Consider the following 17,865-nt stretch of genomic DNA (forward strand, 5'->3'; position numbering starts at 1 on the left):
CCTCAAGCAACCCATGGCTGCTTTCCCAAAAGCCACATCTGGGAAACTCTAGTCACATCTTACTGAAAGGAATCTATTAAGTGCTGAAATTTTAATTATTATTTCAGTGTAAGAACTTTAATTACAAATGTGAAAGGTTTTACTCTGATTAAATAATTTTCTGCACAAATACTCATTTGCTTTACCCAAACACTGATATATAGAGCCTTCAAAAAAAAAAAAAAAAGGAAAGAAGACTTGAAGTGTTACAAAGCAGACTCACATAATTAATCATTAAAAGGGGAACTAAAATGATGTACAGTTTGAGCCATGGTTTAATAAAGTTACCTAAACATTACACAGCTAAGTGAAAGTCTGGAAGCAAGAACTAAGCCATGGATCAGTCACCAGCCCTGGAAGGATTAAGTTTCCTGAAACACAGATTTATTTCTCTCTGGGCCATCCTTCACCAATACACTAATTCACAAATAACTTCACTTTGCATTGCTGTCAAAACAAGAGTCACATACACCTCAACTTTGAAAATAATCTTTTTTGGAGGAACTAACTATAAACCAAACAAACATGAGATTTTTCTCTTATAAAGAAAAAGCACAAATATGAAAATAGAATTGGACCAACTCTGTACTGCACACCTTCAGCAGACTCCTGGGAGAGAAAACCATATCTAATTACATGAAAAATAACAAGAATCTTACTAATCCCAGGGAACAGCCCAGCATCCCACAGCCCCTGGGGCACCCTTCAGGATGCTCCTTGTGTAGCTCCATACTCTGTGCAGCTCAGCAGTTCCAGCTGAACACCTCTCCCCACCACTGTTACTTTGTCTCTGAACCAGGATTGAGTCCCCAGCCAATTTCTCAGCAGACAATAAGGAATTTGGTGGAAGTTCAGCAATCCCTGGCTCTGGGCTGGCTGGTGGCTCTTTAGCTCCAGCCTGCTCTAATCCGCAGCCTCTTTGGCTTTGCCATGCACTCAGGGTTATCCTTTCATTTTAACAAGTGTAATTAACAGGTTTGTGAGACCACTCTTGAGAAATACATTTGCACTCATCAGAAATCTCTGCAAGGCTTGTCTATATCCTTGTTTTGAAAGGAAGCTGTGCTGCATTGCTATAGTAACCAAAGTGCAAATGAACCCTGCCTTCAGCTGAGGTGGGAACCCTCTGTCCTGCTCTGCTCACTGTCACCCCTAAGGGTCCTGTGTTTATCATTCCCATCCTCACACAAGGCATTCCCACAGCCCAGCAGCTCTGGACACCTTCTATCACTCCAGGAAAGAAAAGCTGCAGTTCAAAGAACCTCCCAAATAATGAAGTATCAATGTTGTCCCTCTCAATCAAGTCTGAGCTGGGGAGAAAACAAACCTGTCATGGAAAAGCTTTTCTAGGAGCACAAGAGGAAGGAAAGAGCAGAAGCACAAACCCCACCTGGAGAGCTGGGCTGGGCTGAGGAGCCAGGGCTGGGCTCACACAGCAGCTCCAACCAGGAATCATCACACAAAGGTGGGGCAGTTTCTGAGGACTGGTGTTAGGAGACCAGCTGGGCTCTCAAGTTCCAGAAAAGGTCTAGAAATTTACATTAATCAGCTGCTAATTAGATAGCAGGGCCACTTTTCAGGTTCCAGATCACCCTTTCCATGCCAGAAAACATTTGTAAGCTATAACTGGAACTATTGGAAGAGGATGAGGGGTAGGAAGAAAGATCTGCTAAACCTGACATGCTCACCACAAGAGTCAGGTCAAAGCAGAGGTGGAGAAGCTACACTGTTGGTAGCTTGGAATATGCAAATATTGGATGTACTAAAAAGTAGCATTTCCTGGTTTGTCCAAATCTCCTCTATATTACAAAATCCTGAAAAATACTGTGTCCATTTTAGTACATAATTATGAACACACACTTTACACTTCCACTTCTAAAATACATAAATTCAGTAAGACTTAAGAATTCAATCACAGGCCAGATCATAATCATGCCAACCTTTAAAAAAATGTATTTTGTACATTTATCTTTTAGGGGCAGCATCAGTCATCTACACAATCAACCTACTACCAAAATTACACCTGGCAACATTAAGCTGTCAATCTGGCCTCAAAAGCCACTATTTCCATCACTTTTAGAAGACTTGTTTAATATGAAAGGAAGTTATTTATACTGAAGATGACTGAAACCCAGATGTTGCTACACAGATACCACCTGCCATCCAGTACCATGGTTACAGGAAAAAAATTGATCAGCAAGCCCAGAGTGGTTCTGGGCATGCTAGGAAAGCCACAGAGTAAAGGAGGGACTGATTCCCCAATTATTTTGTGAACAATATCACAAATTGCTCTTGTATTTGCATTTCCATATTCCCACAGGTTCTGGTTCCTACCCTGTCCAACACAGCCTTCACCACAATTCCTGCAGAGATCTTCAGCCAGGTTTGTGACCACCATTTATGACTCAGGCTAAGACCTACTCTGCCAAACACAGCTTCCCATCCACTCCTCTGATCCTCACTTCTCCCCAGGAAATGGCAGCTGTTTCCTATGGCAATTTCCTGTAGTTCTCCCATACACTTAAGATCATCTCCCACAGAGCTGAGTTGCAACAGCCCCCTCACCCCAAGAGCCTCTTGCAGGCATCATTCCTGGTCTCCTGAACAGAGAGGACACCATGACCAGGTTTGAATGCTTCTGGCTGCAAATAACATTTCAAGTCCCTAAACACTGTGAGCAAGAACCTGCAAAAATACCCTTCAGTTCTGTAGTCCTCAGGTGGCTTTCTCAAGCAACTGAACTCTTCTAATCTGAATTTGCTTAGAACACATTCAGTATTTACACAGTTGCTGCCAACAAACAAGTCTGACACTGTATTTCCTCATGAGTGGTTGTGATTCTCAAGGAAGTTGCTCTTCTAGCTGTGATTTATAATCCACAGGATGTCAGTTCTCCCAGGAAAGAACTAATTTATATGCCTTTCAGTTGTATTAGACTTTATATTTTATTAGACAAAATTATTATTCTCGAAATTCTAATTTTATTAGACAAAATTTGTTAACAGCTCCTTAATTTCTATTGTCATTACCAAATGAAAAAAAAAAGCAGATCGAAATCCAAACATTAAAGTTAAAAAGGTTTTTTTCCAGCATAAAAAAATGACAGTAAGAAAAAATTCAGTTGTGTGATACACATTTGTACACTCAAATTCATCTTCTCTGCTGGAGACCCTGTAATATAAATCTGTATGAATCACCATGTCATTTGTGTGCTCTGTAACAGAATTGCTTGTCTGTTGTTCTTGCACTTGAGGTTTCTTTTTGTAAATTTGATTTCACTCAGAAGTTGAGAGTTCAATTTGCAGCCTGCAATTAAAACCCACCAGCCTCATCAACATGAATAAAATGAACTCAATATTGAATTTTCATGAAAATTCTGAGTTTAACTATTATTTCTATCAAAAAGAAACTCATCTTTAAGGACTTGGAGAAACCATCAGTTGCTCCACACACACACAAATGCAAAGTACAATATTACATAATCTTACTAATTTGGAAAAATAAAAAGCCTGCATTTCCCAAGAAAATTCATCTGCTACATGGTTTTTCATACATACTGAATTCTTCTTTATAAAGAAGATGTTAGTTAATTGGTAGAAGGCTGAATGATGAGTTTGAGTATGTTCACAACATCCCTCCTGGAACCATGGAGTAATTTTGCCAGTCTTTATCCCTCCTGCAGCTGTTTCTATGGAAAATTGCAGGGAATGGGTGCAATGCTATCCAACAGGCAATGGCTGCACAGTGAAACCAAGCCAAGCTGAACTCAATTTTCAGCCATTCAAAAATTTGAGTTACTCTCTAATCTTGAGTCTTCTTCCCAAGTTTCCTCTGGTGGGTTCATGGTATGTAACTGGAAAATTGCTAAGATGTAATTGAATTAGTTGGTGGCAAGCAGGTGACTGAAGCTTCAAAGGAGCAGAATTTCACAAACCACTGTGAAAAGATTGTTACACATTTGTGCTCCTGGGGACCTACACCTGTCTGGGTGTCAAATCACCTGCCTGCACTGCTGAGGATTGGCAGAAAAAAGGATTTCAGTCTACAAAGAAAGAATTAGTAAAGTTCAGAAGTCAGGAGGCATGGATAGTGAAATCTCCCTTGGGAACTCATCCCAGATACCTGGGCTAGCTGCTGACCCAGGCAGGAAGTTTCCAGGAGGAAATGGCAAGAATTGATCAGATGATGTTGAAGCACATTAAACAATGAACAGACAGCTGGGACTGTGCAGTAGAAAATCTGGTAAAAATCAGAATGTAAAAGCTGGAAAAGCAGGAATATCAATTTGCCTTATTAATGTTTTCACCTCCATGAAAGTCATATAACTTCCTAGTTTTACTGTTAACCTGGCCTCTATTTTTATTAAATCACACAATGCATGAGATCTCTGCTGAGATATATAACTCAGTATTATAGAAGTCATTGAATTTGTATCTATTGAAGTTACATAGAGTTTGTTTTTCTTCCCCTTCTCCACACCATATGATTGTTAGATTTAGCATGGGGATCCAGGAAATACCATATATTGAATATCTAGCTGAGAAAGCTTAGAGATTCCAAAAGTACCACTCACCCTTAGGGGAACTCTGGTCTCCTACACAGGGATCAAAGGCAAATGTGGGCAGCTTTCACCTGAATAAGTCTATTTGGGCTTGTGTAATTCTAAAAAAAGCCTTCACCCCCAATGAGAACCACTGCAAGCTACTGCCCACTTAAAAATGACACTAGAAATGTCTAATGACAGCATGTTGACAGGTTTTAAGTGCTCACTTTAGCCAATTAGTTTATTTATAAGCACAATTTCAAAGAATGAAGTAAAACAAATCTAGAGAAAAAATTACTGAAAACCTGATACTTCTCCAAAACAAGACTGCTTGGAACTTTGACACATTTAAAAACAGCTGATGTTAGTAAAAATATTTTGACTAAGAAAACAACCCTGCTGCTTTCCACAGGCTCCCTGAGCATCCCTTGCTGTCCCAGCCTGTTTGATGATGATCTAGAGCATGCTCTGTGTTCCAGCCCTGCACAATGCACAGGGCTCTGCAGGATCCATTCACAAAGTAGAGGGGATTATCAACAGCTGGTTTCCTGAAGAAATCCAGCAGCATTCCCTTGGATGTTCCCTGGGCTGGGCTCCAGCCCCTCTCCCAGGGAAGCAGGTGCAGAGCCCTGCACTGGATACACCCCTGGGCCTGTGGACACAGCACACTTGGGTTTTGTACCCAAAAAGCTCCTGGTGCTGTGCTGCTGCACCACAGCTGCTGCTGAGCAATCCTGCCCCTCTTCAGCAAGGGCAGAATCCACCAAGGAAGGGATCTCCTGCCTCTCCCCAGGGAAGCAGAAGGAGCTGAACTGGGATTTTTTTTACATGGACAAAACAGACACGTGCTAAATGGAGTGCACTGAGAACAATCCCTCCTAAGCAAGTAGGGGCTGAGGTCTGGTCAATCCCACAACTAATTCTGCTCCTTTTTTCACCTGATTTTTCTTCTTTCCAAGTTATCATCTTGGTGTGTCACCTTTATCTAAGCCTCTCCAGATCCACTGTTGCCTCTGAAATGTTTCTCTTTTCAGTTGCTAAACGCTGATATAAAATCCTTTGCCAAAGTAATTATTCAAATGGTAATGTTTCCATGTGCCTTCATGCTTTACTGAAGAATAATAATAAAATTCAAAATTAGACCATAAATTCCTCTTGAAAATCTCATGTCATATCTGAATTGTGGAACACATAAATGTGCTCAATTTTTACATCTGACTTGCCAAGAACTCTTCAGAAAACAAAGTGACACTATTGCATTTCTTGCAAAACTCACACAGGTCCATAAAAAATTTTACAGTACTAAGGTTAAGGAGGCAAGGTACTGCTCTCCTGCCTCCCAGTAGTTCTCAGTTTATACAAAAACTCAGGGGCTACTTCTGATTGAAGGCAAGTAATTGTTCTGCCCCAGATAAACCATTTTGTTATGCAAGAACTTGACTGCTCTGCCACCTTGGAAATAACAAACACCTCAGCTCACCCCCTCTTTTGCCCCTCCCTCCCAAGAAGTTCAGTGATGAAGGTCTGGTGAATTAAAGCCATGTGTGTGTAACAAGTCACAAATGGCAGTTCAGCACAGCACACTGACTCTGCACTGCAATGAGCACACAGTGTTTAGCACAAAAATTCCATTTCCCCCCTGAAGATCTGAGAGACACAAGAGCTTTGCAGTTTTTGGAATGCTTCATCAGCCTGATGACACGTTTGGGATTGCTGCATCTCCTACAACACAGCACAGATGAGTTTTGCTGACATGCATGAAGCATGTCCTGAACCCCTGTGAACAATGAGATCTCCCTGTGCCAGCCCCAGCATCACAGTACTGTAAAAAACACACCTAGGGATGTGCTGACTTTGGCAATAAGGTGTTTGTAATGAGAGCAGTTTCTAAACTACAGTCAACTATTTGCTTGTCATAATTGGATTAAATAAAATGAAACTTTCAGCTTTTAAGTTAAGTCTTCTGACTCAGCATTAACTAATCCCTTACTGATTCCCATGCACCACAAAATGTGCTCCCAGAACACTCCCATTCCACAGTGCTAACAGGCATTGACCTGGAAGGGCACACATGCTGGTATACAGGTTTTTGGTGGGTGATTTGAACCAGAAGTTGTATATTCTTTTCATTTGTTTGGTATTCGTTTTTCTGAAATCCAAAATACCAAGTGTTGCACATCCTAGGAAATGAGACACCAAGTGCATCTGAGAGGTCACACACATGGCAAATGCATGGAGAGGGGCACAGCTGCACGTTCAGACACCAGCAGGTACATCATGTTTTTCTCTCTTTATTTGTGCCCCCAAGGGGTTTCTGTTTGTTTGTTTACTCTGGAATTGCTCGGTGCTTCCTCAAACAAAGGATTTCAGCAGATTTAGCTAACAGAGCTTTGGACACTGTAATATTAAGATCCCCATCCAAAACTGTAGATCATTAGGAGCTGCTGTTTGTAACTTTGCACTTGAGAATCTGCTTCTCTTTCTGAGCTGATTTAGCAGATATGAAGATTTCGTTACAGAATCCACAGCTGGAAACAAACTCCCTAATTGCAATTTAATAACTACAAGGAGTTTTAACCAATCAGTTTGACCACGTTCAAAGCAAAAACTGATGTTAGGATTACTCACAAGAGAACTATTACTAACACAACAAAAACTCTCCTGTAAGTAGATCTGCACTGGTATTTATGGTGCCAACATGTTTGCATTGCTACTGATGGAACAGAAAAGAGTTGGTGCATCAAGTTCATGGATAATAGCTGAAACTATTCTAGAAGACCAATGTACAATATTCAAAAGTGAACACCACACCTGGAGCACATTGGCTTTTTTATCTGTCTGCACTAGGGCAGTTAGCACAAGCATTTTCTTCCACAAAAAATTGAATAAGTATAATTCTAATAAATTAGAATAAGCACAATAAGGTTAGAACAACCAGTGTTGCTATACTGTAGAATGCAAGAAAATAAGGAAAAAACTATGAACTACATAAAACAGGTTTAAGTTATACTTCATTAGAGGTATTCAAGAACTGATGGAATGGACTACACTAGGCATAAGCCCTAATAAAATGATCCCCAGTCTATCAATTTCCAAACCACATATATTCTCTGAGTGGCTACATACTGACCTTTCACCACTCCCAAGAGAGGTGGGGAGTTCTCTTGAGGGGTCCTGTCAGGCTCCTGGGGAGGTACAACCATGGCGAGCGTATGCACCGGGACACGGGGAACCTTCAAACAAAGGCACAGACACACTCAGCTACAAACTCCTGCCAGAGCAGCTCCTCAAGTGTTAATACACAGGCTCAGAACTACAGCATACTCCTGCTCACTCTTCCCAAACTGTGCATTCTATGCTACTTCTTAGTATGGCCTGACCTTGTTTTTGTACTGGGGACAGCATGTCAAAGTTAACTGTGCTACTCTGTGCAGGATCCCTGGCTGTGTTGGCTGGAAAACTGTTAATTCCTTTAGGCTTTTAATCAGCTAACTCCCCTGGAGCTGCCTCTTCAGACTGCAGAATTCTGAATTTACACAATATATTTTCTTTTATGCAACAAATAGAATCATTAATACCATGTGAGGGGTACTACCACAAGGTTTTAGAACTCTTCAACCAAAATATCGAGCAAATGCAGGAAAGAAACAACATCCTTTTGAAATCCTGGGTTTGGGACTATCCTGTCCAGAAGCAAAAAAGGGAACAAAGCTCATGTGTTCTTCAGGTCTCTGCAAGTAGCACCAACCAATTCTCTCACTCTCTATGATTCTCATGTGAGCAGGGTTTTTAAAATTTCTTCCACTGTCTACATTCATTTTGAAATTAATTATTATGCAAGTGTTTCTTCCCAACACTGATGGTGCTGTTTAAAAAAGACTCCTTGTGCCTTACCTGAGACTGATCCTGAGATGGAGGTGTGAGCTGGGACAAGTCTGCTGCAGGAACTGACAGAACATTGTTTGGGTAATCCAGCAGGTAAGAAACAACATTTGTGTGTCCTCCCTTGGCAGCTTCAATGAGCATTGTTGAGCCATCCTGAAGTGAGATTTTGGAAACAAAAAGCCAGAAGATGAGTTTTGCTCCCCAGTGTAGCATCCCCATGTAATAATTCTATGACTTAAATTTACTGATTGATAAATCAGCCAGGTGGCTCTTTCAGAACCTCTGAACAGGAGAGCTGCCAGTGAATACCTTGAGCCGATGAGTAGGATCTGCCCCGTGAGCCAGGAGAAGCTCAACCACGGCCAGGTGACCTCCAGCACAGGCCAGGGACACCACTGTGTGATCATTGTTGGCTGTAGCCCTGTTCACATTGGCACCTAGTAAGAGAAGAGCTTAGAATTAAAGACAAAGAAATTCTTTCTAAAAGAAAGTATCAACAAGTACAGTGTTCTGTGGAACAGAGACAAACTTTACTCTTGTAATCCAATTACTTCCTACACACTCCTAGGGAAAGAGCACAAGGGATTTTGACTAACTGATTGGCTTCCACACATCCTCCTCCTCACCTTGTAAAGACAAGGCAGTTGCAACAGCAACAGTGGGCTTGTAAGTGTTAAGTGAGGGAACACATGGTGTAAGAAGCACAATTCCAAATGTTCTCTCTGAGCAGCATCACTATGTGGTGCAGTTGCTACTGTTTCAGACAGTACTTGATGTGCTTTTCTGAAGGAGGAAGTCCTTTCTTTAAGAAACTGAAAATATCTGCTGTACTTCAACTCTAATCTATATAACAGAGTAAGAAGAGTAACTAGCAAAATATTTTGTAATTCATTCTATCATGAACTACATGAAATTCAAAAAACCCTTAGGGAGTTGACAAATGCTCACATACATATAACCAGAATAATTTTAAATATGGATCACAAACATGTGGCATTATAAAGTGGCATTTAAAGTTTTTAATTAGTTATGTAAACTAGCATTTACCTTTGCTAATAAGGAATTGCACGGTGCACAAGTGACCAGCTCGTGCAGCCTTCATCAGTGGGGTTCTCCCACCTTCAGATTCGTGCTCCTAGAGAAGAAATACAAGATGTATAAACGGGCAAAAATTGTACCATTGTTTCAGCTTCTGAAGTATCTTGTGATGGGACCAGAATTACCCATCTGAGTAGAAGATCTCTCTCACAAGCAGCCTGTAATAAATGTAAACTGGCTGGTGTCAATTTTCATGTTACCTCAAATACTAAATCACACTGATAACAAGGATTAGGACCACATCCATACTGCTATCACACCACAAAGCTTCCATACTTACAACCCCCTTTTTATTTTAGTGCTCAAATGTGTAACATACATGAGAAGAGGAAGACCTTGCTTCCTGCTCAGAAAGGGTGGAAGATTTTACACAAATGTCACCCAACATCAATAATCACAAACTGCAGTGCCACAGTTCAGAGAGCTGCCATGTGCTGCCAGACCTCAAAACTGCAATCATGCCCTGAGTGCACACAACATTTATAAAACATACTGAAGAGGATCAGAAATAAAAATGAGACAAATCACTGCAGCTCACAAGAAGTCTCTAAGAGGATTGGAGAATAAAGCAGAAAGCTGAGAAGAGGATGATACAAACCAACAAAAAGGGAATGAGCATCAAGAACTATTTTCTAATTTAAAAAGTCTAAATACTGCAAAGATGTGGTTGAATGCAACTGTATTAGAGCAGCTACAGAACTAGACAATGTGCCTGCTATGTAGACATGATCAATACCACAAAGAATGCTGAGCAATGATATCAACCCTCCCAAAGAACAAGGGGAGAGAACATAATCTTCCTGGGAGTGTTTGTATGTGCTCTCTATATTCAATATTATCCTATTTAAATAACATTCAGTCTGATCAATAATAGGAATATGTTGTTTTTAATCAGATATCTGTGAATTCAAGCTCTAAATTCACTCTTTACTTCATAATTGCATATATACCTGATAGTGAAAGTTAACATTTAGTACTGACAGTGGGTGACATGGCTACTTACAAATACAACCAGACAAGAAGAGATTTGACAGAACAACGCAATTCCTTCCTTCAGTTTCTGTATTCCTGAAAACTCTGCATATGTCCTTTGACATATGGCTTGCTCTAGTTGCAAACTGCATGTTAAGTTAGTTTTCTGTTCGTACACTTGAAGAAGAAACTTCTTGACTGGATCTTCTGTTGGAGACTGGCCCCCAATCCAAGCCCATCCTTCACTCTAAGAGGTTCCATTGCCCCTCTCCTGCTCCTGCTCTGCTCCTCACCCTTCACAAGAGCTCTGTGTTACTGTCCACCACTGCTTTAACACATGGCTCAATCCCACATTAGAGCTCTGATTTCTTTGCTCACTCAGGAGTAAAACACACAAGCACACACAGGCACAGCAAACCTTACAGACTTACTACTGAAGTAACTTTAAAAAAAAAACTTACTGGATACTCCTTGGAGGGCAATGACTGCTTAGATGTCAATAAATACCTGCTTCTGGAATGTCTGCATGGCAGAAACATTTACAGGACATGTAAAGGTAATTATGTTAACATGTGGCCCTATGATTGTAAGAATTAATGGCGTGCCCTTAAGTCCTGATGCTTACTCTGGTATTTGGCATAGTTTTTCCTTCCTCAGCCACTGCCAAGAGATCCTAAAAAGCCCGAAGCTGCTGTGTGTCTGAAGCACAGCAAACCCCTGGTTCCACCAGCACATCACTCCCAAAGCAGCTGTGGGTGCAAAGAATTCCTGACCACCACTCTGCTCTGAGCAGGACCTGGACACTGCTGCTGAACTATCTCACACCCAATTCGAAATCCTTGCTGATGTAAAGATGGCAAAATGCAAAATTTATTTTAGGTCACCCTAGCTATACTCAAGGTAGTGAAAAGCATCCTGTATTGCACTGAGATGTAGCAGATAACTGGCAGTTAGGAATAATTATTTGCAACATTCTGCCTTCCTAACAGACTTCACTGTTGGAAGTCTCAAACACGGACGCCAGGAGGCTTCCTCATTGAAATGCATGCAGGGATCCTGCCCAGTTTAACCAACTGTCACTTCCTCAAGCAGGCAGAACTTGATCCTCAGCTACTACACACTTCCAATCCTTGCAGCACCAAGCACACCATCAGTCCAGCCAAACCAAATCATTTGGGTGCCCACCTGCTGTAGATCTTCAAAACTTCTGGCATTCTGATGGTATTTTTCACATTGGAAGACAGAAACGCATGTTTTCTTTTAAGATTAAATTCCTTCTGACTTCAGCACTCTCTATAGCCCTAATAATGGCTATCAAACAGCATCAACTCAAGCTTTAAGGGAAGACATCTAGGACAAGCCAAAATAAGAGGCTGAGACAGTGCAGTGCCTTTGTCTCCTCACATCCTGTCTTTTTACCTAGATAATCATAAATTTCAAAGATTCTATCTATGGATATATCTCTAGATCTATCTCTTTTTCAGCTGCATTAGATAATCAAAATCAGGACAGGGAAAATGAAAGTTGTCCCAAAGCATCCTCATTTACCTTTACAATGTGTTTTTTTCTTTAATTTATATGAAGTGCACACTGATGTTTATTTTGTAATATCTAAACGCAGTAAATTGTCTCCAAACACAATCCCCTTGCCCCTCTGCACTGTAGGGCTCACCACAGCAACCCCTCTTGTCACTGCTGCAGCCCTGAGGAATGTGGGAATTAGTACAAACAGGAAGATTAAGAAAGGAGAACACCTCTGCCACATCTGGAAAGCCATTCTCCAAACCCCTGGGTAATGTGTCCTCCTGCTAATTCTGCTGGGATAGAAAGAACACCTGAGGAGAATTTTCTGTGGCTTTGGGTAACAGATAGGAAGGGAGGGGAGAGTGAGTGTTACCCAAATCAGGCAGGAGTTTACACTGTCTGCACCTTTTCCACTGGGACTCAAGGAGATGAGATTCCAGTCAGCAATAATTATTTCCTTTCTAGACAAATCAATACTTCCAAGAGCAGAGCAGAGTCATCAGGAGCATCTTATGACAATGATTGGTATTTTTTTAGTTCTTCCTTTTGAGTTCTGTGGCCTAGGCAATTCCAAGATCAGCTACATAGGGGCTTTCCCCACATACAGTTCTTCTTGGTTCACAAATATTCATGGTTATATTGATCACTAGGAGAGTTTTTTGACTTTTTTCTCAATGTCACATGTTATTTAAATATTCGATAAGAAAATCTGTATTTTCAAAGTAAAGCTCCAACTTTTCAGTTCTTTAACAAGTCTCCCTCATCCATAACAACAGTGAATATTTAACAGAAATCTAAATATTATTCTGAACAAAATGATTTAGAGAAAGATTTTGTTGCAAAAAGTTACAGTCCCTACACTGCTGATTTTCAAAACTGAACTCATTCCAGCAGTCACCAACCTACCTGTCCCCAAATAACCTTCCTGAAAACTCAACTAGGCCTCTAGTTTAAAGTGAAATGGAAGAACCTAGAGGAGATTTAAGAGATAACCTATCAATGAGATAACCTGCTGCATTTGGGAAGGTTGGGATATTGTTTTTTAAAAGCAGTTTTAGAAAACCCAATAGGAGGGAAAATACAGAACAAGAACAAGCCCCATCTAGTCTGCACAGGGAGTCTCTAAATCTTTGAAGAGACTGATGCCTCATCCTTAGCATGCATCCTGAGGCTGCAGCTTACAAGCATCAAAGGCCAACCTCCCCTGATGCCTGCCCAGCTCTGTGCCCTCCAAAATTATCTTCTTAAAGTCCCCCTGCTTGTCCTGCAGAAGGAGAAAGAAGAACTCATGATTCTTGCCCTACAAACAAAGGTTTCTGGTCATGAAGACCTGGAGCATGAACTTAAACTGGATGAGATGCACCAGCTGAAAACTGGTTTGTTGGCATGAGGCAGGCAAGAACAATGGTAAGACCAAGCAATGAAGCTCTGATGAGTTCACACTCCTACCATGAGCCATTCAGATCCACAAAGAGAGCACAAAGGTCAGACACAGCATCTTTGTTACAGACAAGATGGATTTTTGTTCACTACTGGCAAAACAAAGAATTTCATTGTACTTGCACCATCCAGAGAGTGCAATAGCCAGAAAGTGTTGACTACAAAAATGAGCTTCACTTGTCCTACTATGCTTTATCTACACAAGACTAAGGGCCAAGTCTAAAAAAGCCAGAAATCCCTGACCTTCCCCCGATGGTTCAAAAACCAGTAGGGAAAAACGTAACAGCACCTCAGATTCCTCACTGTAACAGCAACACAGCAACCTCCAGAGTTGTGAATTCAAATTCCAGAAGACTGGCTGCTTTTGTAGATGTTTAAATGGTGTCTCCTACTCAATGCATAAACCCACAGTCTGTCACACACCTCAAGGAAAGGGAGGTTTTAATTGAGGAGCCACGGTAGTGTGAGGGATGCTATCACCTGAAGGCAAAACAATGATCCCTGCCATGACAGAAAGATGTCTGCAAAAGCATTGTGTCATAGGAGAAGAATTAAGAGGTAGTCTGGCATGCTGGGGTTTTTTTACAATTAGAATTATGTAGATACCAGGCAGTCAGTTTTAGTCTTCCAAGCAAAGCAAAATGTGGAATCTTAACGAGTACTGAAGAGGTTTGGGGAGACCCTGACAATGTAAAATGAGAAAAATACAGGGATGAAGCTGTCCTCATGGGTTCTCTTCCATCTCTTCATTTCTGCATAAAAGCTCCCATAAATCTTGTAGGAGAAAGGTAAATTCCATCAAAAGACCAACTCTTATGTAGCACAGCTGCAAGAGGGTCCAGGTTAAATTGGGTTAAAAAATCCCAATTTAAAACTCTTTTCTGTATTTCCCAGCTGAGAAAAGCTGAGATGATCTCACTGTCCAAAAAAGAGCAGAGCTGCCTTCAAAAGGGACACCAGAATCTCCTTTAATCCAGGTGTGATTCTACATCAAGAGGGAACAGGCATTCAGAATGGTCCTTTTAGTTATTAAAAGGTAAGCAGCTTAAAAGCAGGATATCACCTCTCATTAAATATCACCAATGCTCATTGTGAGATTTACAGTCCCTAACCTGGCTCCTGTGGGAACATTTATGTACCTCCCACATCTTACCTTACACAACCCTTGAGATGAAGGTAACTGCTGGGAAAGACACAAAGAAATAGGAAAGAAAAAAAAATCTTCTAGGAAAAATTATCCTTTCACCTTTGACATTAGACAATCCTTGCCACACTGGTAAATAGATGTTTTACTGAAATGCTGGATATTTTTTCCTGAAGTTACTAAACCATATTTCTGCTTTTAACAAATGCTTTTATCAATCTGTATTTCAGAGTTCCAATCTCCAAACCTTTACTCACATAGATCACAAAATCTAAAGTAGCTGTTCTGTCCCCATAAAAGTTGCAAACAAGTAAAATTACATTTGATCCAGTGGTAGCAGCTCAAGCTGAGACCCTGGAAGTCCCTACTCCTGGAGGGGATGGGGGAACTAGAATGTAACTATGGCACAGATGGGATCACAGGCTGAAGGCTTCAGATGTGCCTCAGATTCAGTCACTCATACATTTGGCAAAAGCAAGCTGATTTCAAAATGCATACATTAACAAGAAAAGGTGCAGGCCTGCCAGCTAGTTTTGCTACAGATTTTGACAGGCTAACTCTGTAAGGACATGGAAAAGATCCCTTGAAGAAGGGCATCAGAAAAGCACAGAAGAATTGTTAACATGCCAGACTTCATGAACAATTAGTCACAAGGAGAAAAATCCATCAAATTGAGACAAATCCATAGAGGATTGAGCAGTTCTCCAGCAGACAGATGAGCACTCTAACACTGCTCATTTCTAGCACTACTTGTCACTGCAGAGCTTTAAGAAAAATTAACCACTAACTGAAGAAAGTTCATCCCAGCCATCATTTTTTAAAATTCTCCTGGTGTTTATAAAGCCACAGTGCTTAATGAATGTGACAGAGCTCTCAAGATCTCCACTGGTTCCTGAACTGAATGACATATTTGATATCTAGGCCAGAGGATCAGTCCCAGAGAAGCATCAGTTCCTGTTTCCAGTCACCAGAACAATACCTGTTTGTGCTGAGACATGGTGGTAATGGTCACCCCCAATTCACACAAAACTCTGTGGGGACTAGAATCACTTTTCATAAAACAATCACAGAATGATCTGGGTTAAACAGAACTTTCCAAGACCATCCCATCCAATATCCCTGCTAAAATCCCATAACCCCCCCCAAAAATATGATTTTCCTCCCTCATAAGAACAAATTAAGCAGAACATTACTGACATTACTGCAGAAGAATTAATAAACCCTAAAAAAAAGTAAAGTCTCAAAGAAGACTGTAAATATTACTCCTAATTACAGCATTAGTTTATTTATATTTCTAAATAAAACCCAAAAAACTTCATTAATGACTGAAATTTAAGTAACTTCATTAGCATGCTGATTTATCAGGTTCAATGGGAAATTTTCCTGGCTTTCTTAGTTTTTTTAGAAGGAACAAAAATTTCAGAATATTCAAACAAAACCCCAACCTACCCTCCAAGCAAAATAAAACACAGAGCAGTGAGTACATAGGGGGGGGGAAAGGAGAGTAATCCTCCTAGGCAACCAAAATAACAATTTTTCCAGCTTGAGCCTTGTTTTACATAAGGCTCCTAAACACCTTTGGAAGAGTAAAGTATCAATTGTTTTAACTAATTATAAGTCAAATGTTTTATCTCTGTAGCTGGTGAAGAGGCAGTTTTGGGTCTCCCAACAACTTAGTTTACATTACAGAACATAAACATGGGGAAAGCAATGTGCTAAACCCAAGAGTTAGAAGAAAGAAAAGAGATCAGATTATGCTGATAATTTAAAAGACATTGCTTTGTTTGGGGTTTGGTGTAGTAGTTTGCACAAGTTAAGAGACTCAAAGTGTTCAGAGACCAATACTGACATACAGAAGCAGGAGTTCCTACTACTTAAACATTTTAAATTCAGAGCAGATTACCCATAAGAACTGTTATTTTGTAGACCAGACAGAATATGCAGCCTCTAATAAAAGCTTCTTTCATGCCTCTTTACAGAGCCATATATGAATCTCTATTCCTAAGCTCATCACTCTGTTCTCTAAGCACACAGGCTTGGCCTTGCAGTTTGAAACCAAAGCACTTTGCCCAGCAGATGCAGCAGAAGCCTTACCAGATCAGCACCAGCCTGAAGCAACACATCTGCCACATCTGTGTGTCCATTTTCACAGGCGTAGGTCAAAGCTGTATCTCCCGTTGCTGTAGTGGCATGAACATTAGCTCCTACAAACACAACATTTTGTTCATATTGGATGTGTCCTTATCGAGTATTTCACACGAGATAAACATAAAAATCTCTGACAGCAGCTATATCCTACTGACCAACAGCCTCCACAGTCCAAGAGCATTGCTCTCATGGCAAAAATTGCTCTCATAGTGAAAATACTCCAAGGAGAGGGGGTAAGCCAAGGCTTGGAAAAAGCATGACTGACAATCTAAGCAGTTAAATCTATGCCTCTTCTGCAGTCCCTCTATAGCAAAAAGGATTTCAGTTGTTACATCAAGTAAAAGGGAATCCAGACAGTTTTGCAGACTGTCCATTTGACTCAGAGCTGTATGCCAAGGGAGACCAGACAAAATGCATATCACTGAACTAGTATTAATACAACAAACCCATACACTTTCCACAAATCTCCCTCCTTTCCTGCACTTTAAAATCACTTCCTTTAAAACCATTTTGTTGAAATAATTTGTCTAGCTTCATATACACCAGCTCTCTGAAAACTACACTTGACTCTTGATATGTAACACATTATTCTTAAAAAAAGAAATGCCAATGTGATTAGCCATTTTCTTATTTTTAAGGTGTGAGGTATAATTAGAGACTCCCTGATGCCAAAACAAGGCTCCTTAATCAACTTTCTACACTATCAGCAGTGAAGTGCAGGCAGTGAGTGTTCCAAGGGAGCTGGTGACAGGTGTCACATGCTGGTGTCACTGCACCAAGTGGCACAGTTGTTACTGTCCCTCGATGAGCAGGGAGCTTCACTTTCTAAAATTACAAATCCAGCCAATTTTATGCTTATTCTTAGAGCATACAAATAAATCACCTTCCACAACAAGAAAGATATCCCAAATACAGCTCCTTTTTCTTTATTATTTTAAGCAGAACACTTCAGATTCTACCAACTTTATAAACTGAAAGATGAACATTGAAGCATCATTTTACCCCAAACTCCAGCAAGATTTAATTTTTACTACTGTATAATGTAGCAGTAAAGCTCATTCATCACAGAAAC

General features: G+C 40.5%; 1 protein-coding gene across 10 annotated transcripts in view; it reads right to left on the bottom strand.

Annotated features, from left to right (window-relative positions):
- ANKHD1 (ankyrin repeat and KH domain containing 1) overlaps nt 1-17,865 on the bottom strand; it is a 100,651-nt gene that overhangs the window by 37,409 nt on the left and 45,377 nt on the right. For all 10 annotated transcript variants that reach the window (XM_036391920.2, XM_036391919.2, XM_036391918.2 and 7 more), the window contains exons 10-14: nt 16,740-16,849; nt 9,515-9,602; nt 8,777-8,904; nt 8,477-8,620; nt 7,713-7,815 (exon numbers count right to left, since the gene is read on the bottom strand). In XM_036391920.2, the coding sequence (XP_036247813.1) occupies nt 7,713-7,815; nt 8,477-8,620; nt 8,777-8,904; nt 9,515-9,602; nt 16,740-16,849 (573 nt within the window). The remainder of the gene's footprint in view (nt 1-7,712; nt 7,816-8,476; nt 8,621-8,776; nt 8,905-9,514; nt 9,603-16,739; nt 16,850-17,865) is intronic.

The sequence above is a fragment of the Molothrus ater genome, chromosome 15 (assembly GCF_012460135.2).
Source record: "Molothrus ater isolate BHLD 08-10-18 breed brown headed cowbird chromosome 15, BPBGC_Mater_1.1, whole genome shotgun sequence".
NCBI lineage: Eukaryota > Metazoa > Chordata > Aves > Passeriformes > Icteridae > Molothrus > Molothrus ater.